The sequence below is a fragment of the Camellia sinensis genome, chromosome 2 (assembly GCF_055761805.1).
Source record: "Camellia sinensis isolate YWXY chromosome 2, ASM5576180v1, whole genome shotgun sequence".
Taxonomy (NCBI): domain Eukaryota; kingdom Viridiplantae; phylum Streptophyta; class Magnoliopsida; order Ericales; family Theaceae; genus Camellia; species Camellia sinensis.
In genome coordinates this window covers 35,545,646-35,555,307 of record NC_138962.1, presented here as the reverse complement: position 1 = coordinate 35,555,307, position 9,662 = coordinate 35,545,646, and the positions used below count along the sequence as shown (strand labels likewise).

At 29.9% G+C, this 9,662-nt stretch overlaps 1 protein-coding gene across 2 annotated transcripts; it reads right to left on the bottom strand.

Moving 5' to 3' along the window:
- Window positions 1-4,722: 4,722 nt before the first annotated feature.
- On the bottom strand, window positions 4,723-8,661 carry LOC114316019 (uncharacterized). Of its 2 annotated transcripts, none has more exons than XM_082914082.1 (2): window positions 8,210-8,661; window positions 4,723-5,069 (listed from the first exon to the last, which is right to left on the bottom strand). In XM_082914082.1, the coding sequence occupies exons 1-2, from the start codon at window positions 8,528-8,530 to the stop codon at window positions 4,950-4,952; spliced, it is 441 nt and encodes a 146-aa protein (XP_082770208.1). In that variant the 5' UTR covers window positions 8,531-8,661; the 3' UTR covers window positions 4,723-4,949. The 2 variants fall into 2 exon arrangements, with proteins under 2 accessions (XP_082770208.1, XP_082770209.1); XM_082914083.1 differs by lacking the exon at window positions 4,723-5,069 and adding an exon at window positions 5,553-5,872 and having other exon boundaries at window positions 8,210-8,646.
- Window positions 8,662-9,662: the final 1,001 nt, after the last annotated feature.

The following is a 9,662-nucleotide window of genomic DNA, read 5'->3' as shown; positions in this document are numbered from 1 at the left end:
AAATGTTTCGTTCCAATTCAGGCGACCCGGTCTATATTTGTATGCTGTGCGCATCAAATAGTAACCTAGGCTAATAAACCGGAATAAGAACTCACAATGTTTTCAAAAATTGATATCATGGTTAGTAGAGGCCGGTCTATGACCGGGCGAGCGGGGGTGCTCACGAAGTGACCTTCCCCAATCGTACCCAAGTTCCCGAGCCGAGGCAACTTTGGTGATGACGGACACGTGGCCTTTTGGCACCGAGTCAGGGTTTCCTAAATTTCCCAAAATAAAATATTTAGGTGGCGACTCTGTATCTGGCAAAGCAGTCCATGTTTGGCACTTCTTTCAAAAATCTTTTTTTCTCAAAACGATTTGCCGGATTTGGACTCTTTGGTTCAGACTTAGAACCGTGACTACAAAGTCGAGTCCGAGCTGTAGCGAGGTCCCCCGCGGGCCTGTCTACAGACATGTTGTTTCAATTAGTTTGGAAATGGAAACATTTCGGAAGCAGAAGGGAAATGAGAAAATAAATTTTATCTTCTCTTTTCAATCTCTCATTTTCTTCTTTTCATGTTTGTCATTATACTCAATTTTCACTAGTTTAAAATTGTGAACAAATATAGAGAAATTAAAACTTATCTAGTTTGGTTAAAACAATTTCTCTAGTTTAAAATCATTATGCTAAAATTTTCTCTGGTTTAGTTAAAATAATTTTCTCTGGTTTAAAATTGTGAACAAACACAGAGAAATTTGTAAATAAAACCATAGAAATTCTCCGTGAAAAAAGTTAGAGAAATTTCAATTCTCTGTAAATAAAACCAAAGAAATTTCAATTTTCTCTGGATTTCTCTTGTTTAAACTCAGAGAAATTTCAATTTTCTCTGGTTTGAACCTAAAGAAATTCTTTGGGAAGTCTAGAATTTCTCTGGATTAATGTTTAGAAACCTTAAACATAATGAAAATATTGAATGTTCTTTATTCTATAAAATCTTAATACTAGAGACCCTAAAAAAAATCTCCTTAAAAAAATCCAAAAATCAATAAAAGTTAAAAAGATAAATAGTTATACAAAAAGTTTTTTTTTTAAAAAAAAAATCTCTCTATTTATTACACTATATTTTGCAAAAATTAAAAAAATATTCAAAGCATACAATTTTTTTACCTCATATTAGATTGAATCAAATAATCATTCAAAAAAAATCTCTTTCTATTTTTTGCACGATATTATGTAAAAATTCAAAAAATCATTCGAAACATATATAAATTTCTTAACTCATTTAATAAACGAATTACATTGAATTAAATATAAATTACAAAAATGAATCTAATCAACTAATTTATGTTAATAAATAACAAAAATTATGGTGGTTGGTCAAGGTGGAGTGACCATAGTGGTTGTGGTGGTGAAAATTAGAGCAGTAAGAAAAATTGAAAAAATTGATTAAATCAATTGAATTGAACTAAATTGGTTATATTTGATTTGTTTTTTAGCAAGAATCGGTTGTGCGGTTTTTAAATTTGATTTTTTTTTATTTTCGTTTCGGTATCGATTCAAGTATCTTGTACACTGAATTAAATCGAAACCGACCATTTTAACATATATTGTATTTATAATATATATATAATGTAATACCATAATGATATTAATAAATATAATAAATTATTAATCTTAATTAATTAACCTTAGTATCTGTATAATTAATTAATAATTATATAATGTAATACCATATTAATTTGTAAATTTTTATTATATATAATTTTAATTCTAACCCTTATTCTTGAAACCTTAATATTTTTTTTTACTTATTCTTGCTTTCAGTTTTGTTAATTTATGAATTGAAAAATATTTATTAAACGGATGAATTAGGTGGTTGAAATGATGGATAAATAACTAATCTAATGGTTTTATATAGATCAGTGGTTACATTTAAAAGTGGTTCAAGTTTGAAAAGTTTTAAATCGATTAAACCGCATCACACTGAACCGTTTTAATCGGTTCGGTTCGGTTCGGTGTAATTTGATGGATGAAACGATCTGAATCGGTATTCAAAATAATAAAACTTACATTATTGATTCGGTAACATTTTTACCTCAAACCAACCGTACTGAATCAATTATATCCCTAGTGAAGGTGGTTATTATAGGTTTTAAAAGTGTCTTAAAGGTCATTTGGGAATTAATTTTTTATGATTTTTTTAATTTTTTATGAAAAATTGTGAAAAAAAATATAAAGAATAATTTAATAACTTATAGTATTTTTCTAACCTTTTAACTAAAAATTAATATTCCAAACAAGGCCTTAATCAAAATTGTTTTATTGGTGAATGAAAAACATGTGATTATAATCTCACTTTTGTTTTTGTTTTCTTCTTTTTCGTGTTTGGAAGAAACAAGATGACTTGGCGGTCATGGGATCCATCATGATTTCTTTATGAAAAAGTTGTTGTCACCTAACGCGCTAAGCTCTCTTCACTAATCTTAAAAATAAAATTTAAAAAAATAGTATGAATTATGAAAAATTATTTTAAAATTACATATTTAAATTTAATGAAATAAATTACAGTGTATTTAGTTTGAGTTTTCTGAATTAAATTTTTTGAAAATTGACTTTTTTAATTTTCATGTTTTTTTATTTTTAGTGAATATTTTTTTAATTTTAAACATTTTTTTACTTTTTTAGATGCACCTTACTTAGATGTATCTAAAAAGTAAAAAATTTGTGAAAAAATATTTTAAAAAATTAATAAATAATAAAAATATAAAAAATATACTGAATTCTTGTATTTTTTTATATTTTTGGTATTTAGTGAATTTTTAAAAGATTTTTTTACAATTCTTTTTACTTTTTAAATGTATTTATGTTAGGTGTGTCTAAAAAGTAAAAAAAATTGCTTAAAATATTAAAAAAATTTAGTAAAAATAAAAAAACACAAAAAATAAGAGAGTATAATTTTCTAAAAAGAATTTTTTGAAAAGTGGAAACAATTCATACTATTTTTATGGAGATACACTATTAATTTTTTTGTAATAAATATTTTTGTTAGTATTTAGCAGTAGAGTCACACTCATAATGGAGATAGACCATTAACTTTTTTAAAATAATAATTTTATGAGTTTATAACATTGCTAAAAAGTAAAAGACTATGTGAATACCTAACACACGGTGGAATCACATGAAAATTATGTTGTGTGATTCTAAATAGTAAATTATAAGAAATATTTTATGTCATGTTGTAGCAAAAATTATAAATAAACAAGTTTATGCTTTGCACCTTGAAAACTATAAACTATCGTCATTATGTTATAAATTTTGTAATAATGTTATTAAATACATATTTTTTTTTTTAAATGTGATTAAATACATTGTTATAGAATGCATATGAGAAAATATATTGAGATTCACCAAAATGTTGATACTTTAGTGAAAAATGATTTATAAATATAATTTTGATACGTACATTTTATATATAAATTATTATATTTTTAATTAAAAATTATAATGGTAAGTAATTTAATTTGAAATGAAATAATCACAAAAGATCAAATCATTTTATCTATAAATTCTGTTAATATATTATCATCATTTGTTTATTTATGAAAAAAAAATCAACATAATAACAAATAAAGGATTTAAAAATAATAATAATTTGCAAGATTAAAAGAAAAATGAAAAATAAAAAAATCAACGGCCAATTAAAATATGGAAAACTGATTGGTCAATGCACTCGATATATCACTTTCAAGTTGATTGTCAACTTGAATATCACACCTTTAAAGCTAATCATGCTAAACAGGAGAAAGGATTCTCTCTTGCCTTTCTACTTGGTAGGTTATTGAATTCATTTTAGATCTAATTTCGATGATTTAAATTATTCATATTTTAAAATTTGTCAGATGTATCATACTTATAAAAGATTAAATTGATCAAATATCAAAAGAACTAAAAATCATTTATTAAAATAAAATTAATAAACAATTTTATTATTTAATAAAACTTTGTTCACGTGATTTTCAATATCCAATCAACTTGTTTTTTTACATGTATAATATACGTGACAAATCTTAAAATGTGAACGATTCAAATTATCAAAATTAGGCCAAAAAATGAGCCCAATGACCCACTAAGTAAGAAACTAAGGAGAAGATCTAAGAAAAAGATCCTTGCCCGCTAAACAGATTCTATCTCCACTTTCCCCTTTTCAATTTCAACCCCAAAAAATATCGCAATAATGTTAAATTTTACTTTTCTCAAACTTCTCATCATTTTTGTGAGTGTGTTTGGGTCAAGGAATTGATAAGAGAGTTTTTTCCACCACGTGGCTTCCCAAACAAACTCCAAACAAACAAAATTGGCAGACTCAAACTAATACCAACAGGCTAACGAAGTTAATACTACTGCTCCTAGGCAGTGAGTTATATGTGATTGAAAATGTTTTTACCTTCTTAGTTTGCAGACCAAATGTCAACAGCATAATCTGCTTTCATGCTTTAGAAGCAAAAGAACAACTTACCCATGTTTTTCGGCACGGCCATAATTCAAGAATTTTGCTTCCCCACTGGCACTGATGATCTAGGAAAACCCCATGTCAATGAGTAACATATCTTGAACAGATTTTGATTTCTCATGCCCTGCCTCGATAGTTGACCCAGCTCTCACCTTTTATTGAGATTAAATCATTTCCTGTGAATTGAAATAAAAGAAGAAAGTTGCCCAAAATTGAGAGTTGCACATAATCATGCATAAAAGATGAGCTGATTGCAAAACCAATTGTAATAACCAAAATAGAGCACAGCTTGTATGTAAGCGTGCCTGGAAATAAGTCACAAATAAGACTACCAAATTGCATATAGCACTTTCTAATTCGTACATGTAGTAGTAACATCAACAAAATCCCAAACCCCCATTTACAAAAAGAACAGTCACCGATGACTTCAAAATCTAGATCCGTTCTCCTGCAAACAGCTCACTTAACAAAGTGAGGATTGATTAATCCAGCAATTTCTAGAAATCCAACTCGCTCTTTCCCTCCAAATATATTCTTCAGCTTTTCATCACAAACTATGATCTTCCTGTTTTGAGGATCCTAAACGAAAAAACCAAGTCAGCGTGTAAATACATAGACAGCGGGAAATACATATATATATATATATACATATCAAGATGACTTATATTTCTCATTGAAGTATATCGCATATCCCACATTTCTTTCCGCATTAAAAACAACAGCGAATTATATAAAACACACATGCAAACAAACAACAAAAGAAGTTACCAAATGCTGGGAAAATTTTGAAGTTCATGAAGTGTGCACCTGTAAGGAGTGATTTAATCCACATGGAAGGTGGTAGAAGAAATAAAGGTCATGTTGAACATGCGGTGAGGTGATAAGACAAGACATGATTAACTTCAACTTAACCTTAACGAAGGATTTGACTTCTAATAGAATCAATGGGAAATTAATCCATGTAACCAACCCCAAGTGATTGGAATAAATAATAAGCTTCAATTGCAAGCAAAAGGAATGGTTTATAAATCACCCAGTGGTGATAAAACTAGAACAATCACATCTCAAACATCCAGAGTTAAATTTTGACGAGTTGTTTGTAAATTTAACAGAACTACAAGACCTCATACATTAGGCTAAATAGATGGATCAAAACATTAACTTCAGCTACTTTGAAGAAATATAACCAGTGATTATTACACTATGCTATAGACCCAAAACAACAGAAGGACAATTGATGGCTGCTCGTGATTCCTTCAAAACTTGACAATTGGCCTAAAGTTGAAAATGAAAAGCCTACATTAATCCTGCATCTTAAACAAGACAGTATAAGGAAACTCCCACCTGTGACTCCTCCCATCTTGCATTCCACACATGTCAAACTGACAACAAAAGATTGCCATAAGTAGTCAACAAGTTAATTTTTTCCAAAAAAGAACATAGAAGAGTAATTTCACATCTCAATTTATCATAGATCAGCGAGTGCCTATTGGACACTTGTACGAATATACCGGTGCCAGATATCAAAACCCATTTATTTTTCTTCATTAACTAGGAGTCTAAAACTCATGCAAATAGAACACAAAGAGACCCACAAAAAATTAAAAAATTTAGTAGTCTAAAGAAAATACCAAGCTTTCTCCAATCAGTGTCTTTACTCTCACAGGAGCATAGATCGGCCATCTCTTCAGCCAAATAACTGCCTCTTGATTTCAGTAGTACTGGTAATCACAAATCTTCAAACATTACCATTTCTCACCATGTACAGTATCATAATAAAAGTTTGCACAAAACAATTTTACCCCTATGCTGATAACCAACAACAGCATAAATTACCATTAAGTTGATCTCTAAAGCTGGTTGACTTTCTTATTACTTGCACACCCAAATGACTAACCGTGGGTTATAAATACATATAGACACGCATGGACACATTCTAAATTTTTTAAATTGTAAATGCCAATATCCTTCTCCACACTATTTCAAGGGCTTCTCAGCACAAATTCTCAAATTAGGACATCCAAACAAGCAAGAGTATGCATTTTATTGGAGCTCAGATGCATTGGAACAAATGTTCATTCAGCATGAACCTTATTTTATGTATCCAATGGATAACTGCAGCTCTTTTTCTACATTACACCAATAGCTTCCCCTCCACCATCTTAAGACTTCACACAAGATTCATCACTTCAGCAGTCATGTGCAGTAGTCTTACCCACGTAGGTGCAATGGGTCCCAAAGAAGATGGATGCAATTCATAAGACTCTTAATTAATAATAATAAATAAATAAGTACAAACATTACCTTTTTCTATAATTTTCAAGAGCAACAATATGTGTATGCATTTGCACGTAAAATATAAAAGTGTCAACAAAATTCCCCCGGAGGATTGTGTAGACAGATGATTATTGAAAGAACTGACCTTGGCCAGCTAAAAGAACATGCAATACCAAAACATAGATCATCTGCACAGAAGAAGATACCTTACATAACATGCAATATAAACTCAAGTATGCCAGTGACCATCAACATTTCATCCATCAACAGCCTCATCCACATATAAGATACCTTCCATAACTATATTATAGCCCATCTAAAGTCCAAAAAGAATGAAGCTAAAGAAAATATGTAGAAACAAAATATAACCCAATCTTACATCTAGGGGAGGGGGGGAAAAAAGAACCACAATTCATCCACACCAAAACAAACATATAAAAGCATCATAAAAACAAATAAACCCCTAAAAAAACTAGATAATGGAAAGTCAGAAATATTTTGAACTCAAAATCTGCATTTTACCTACACAAGCACAACATTTTAGAAACATATGAACATCCAAAAAACTGACAGATAAACTCTGCTAAAACAACCAAGTAGTACAAATCAAACATTTAAGCATCCAAACAATAACCCGTAACCAACTTGAGGGCGAAACATAATCAAATAAAGCATACATTAGTAGCAAAACTCATATTGGTGCTATGCCAACATAACCTTAACCACATATAAGAACATCATGAAGAACAAATAAATGATCCAAAAGTCGAAACAGAGGTGAAACCTCACTAAACACATATTAACGTTTCATTTACTTGATTATTCTCAAAAAAATGTAGGAAAGCTAACATGTCCAAGCTCAATTCAGCGATGGGGGTTAATATTTTTGAAGCTCGTTCTATCTACCCAACAAAAGTATATCCGCATCAGAAAATAAGAAGAAATAACTCATGAAACCACACTTGTAGAGCATCTCCAATACTTGACTCAAACATATATCAAATTTAAATTTGGGTAAAAATCACTCAAAACACACTCCACATCTTGACCCAAACTTATAACAAATTGAGTTTTACTCAAACTTTTACCCCAATCAAGGGAAGACTCAAATGTTTACTCAAAATTTTCAAGGCTACTTTGTGGCTCTCAAATTGCCATTAGTGAAGCTTTTGCTAAAATTTATACTTAAATCTGGGCTTGTCTGTATCAAATAAAGCTTTCACTGAAAATTTGAGTAAGGGCTTGAGATGGCCTAAAGATAACAAACTAAAATTCCATCTCTACCACCACAGAGTCATTTAAAAAAAAAAACTAAAATATATCAATACAGAATAATAAAAAGCAACATTCAACACAAACACATCAAAAACAAAAACAAAAACAAAAATTTCCAGGACCAATTCTAAACAAAAAGATATTAGGGTTTAGGGAGAGAGAGAGACCTGAAGGTTATGTTGTTTGATGTAAGCCCAAATCTGCTTGAGGACTTGGGTGCGAGGAATCTCAGAGACGCCGCCAAGGAACGCTTGCATTTCCGGCGAGACTCGGCCGGGCTTCATGATGCCTCTCGGCTCTCTCTTTTGGGTCGCCGTCGATGGCTTCGATGCTGTCGCCGAAGTTACGGCCCGAAGATTAGCCTGAGAAGTTGGAAGCGACCGAACACCTAGCCAGAGAGAAGAAGAAGACAACGACGATGACTTTGCTAACGACGCCGTTTCGCCCCCCAAGAAACTCGAAAACACTCCCAGAGACATCGTCGCCATTTTTATCCACCTCCAAGATTTTCTCTCTCTACAGTGGAGAAGATAAGAGACAGCGAAGGGTTTTGTGTATAGAAAACCCGCCTTCGGTCTTCTCGCTTGATGGGGTGTTTGTTTCGGCTTTTCAGAATCGATTAATGATTTTTAATTTTGAAAAAGTTATTTTTAGATTGGTTGGTTAAATTTATTTCAAACAATTTTTTATTTTAATAGGTTATTTTAACTCAAAAAAATTGATTCTGAGAAGCTGCTCATCCCTTTGTTCTGATTATCATCCCTTTGTTCTGATTATCAGTTTCTGCTGTAGACATATTAATTTATGGTTATACTCTTAAATTTTTTTATTTTTTATTTTTTTAAAAATAGAAAAAGATTGAAATGGATTATAGATTATTATTATTTTTTTTTATAAAAAATGTAGACAAACAAAAAATAAAAATTAATTAAAAAAGTTATTTCACAGCTTATTTAACAAACACTGCTCAGCAACTTAAATCTATAATTCAACAGTTATACCAACCAAATTAACAACTTCTTATTAAAGTTATAATTTATAAATTATTTTAACAGCTACACCAAACGGCCCGATATTCAATTCGATTCGATTTTGTTATCAGAATGGGCCTATTTGGATCGAGGCCTAAAATTGAAAAAGTATAGACTGGCCTTTTTGATAAAAGTAGACTTTTTCATGATGGATTCAAATTCTCAGAGCCCTAAATAGGGTTGTGAATTGGGTTGGGTTTAATCTGGGTCTCATGTTCATGTGTCATGGTGGGAAGAAATTAACATTTTGAAAATCCATTTGTTTGGACTGAAAATAATTTTAAAATTTTAAAAATATTTGGTGTAATAGGAAATAAAAATTAATGAAAAATATTTTCATAATTAACAAAAAAATGAGTTTACGAAAATATTTTTATATTAAATTCTTATTAATACAATCACACTACCAATACTACCAATAGTACATTAGTTTTAAAGTTGCAAACAAAACAAATATAAAAAAATATTTTATACAAAAAATATATATTGAAAAAGAGTTTTTTTATAAAAATTACTAAATATTTTATACAATAATTATATAGGTATAGGACTTACACCCATAAGTATTGTATAATAAAATATTTAGAAT

Bases quoted from the DNA above. Each gene is read 5' to 3' on its own strand.
- LOC114316019 (XM_082914082.1), bottom strand. From the start codon at position 8,530: ATGGCGACGATGTCTCTGGGAGTGTTTTCGAGTTTCTTGGGGGGCGAA. The intron at 5,070-8,209 runs GTCTCTCTCTCT...TTTTTCGTTTAG, and splicing joins TCAAACAACATAACCTTCAG to GATCCTCAAAACAGGAAGAT.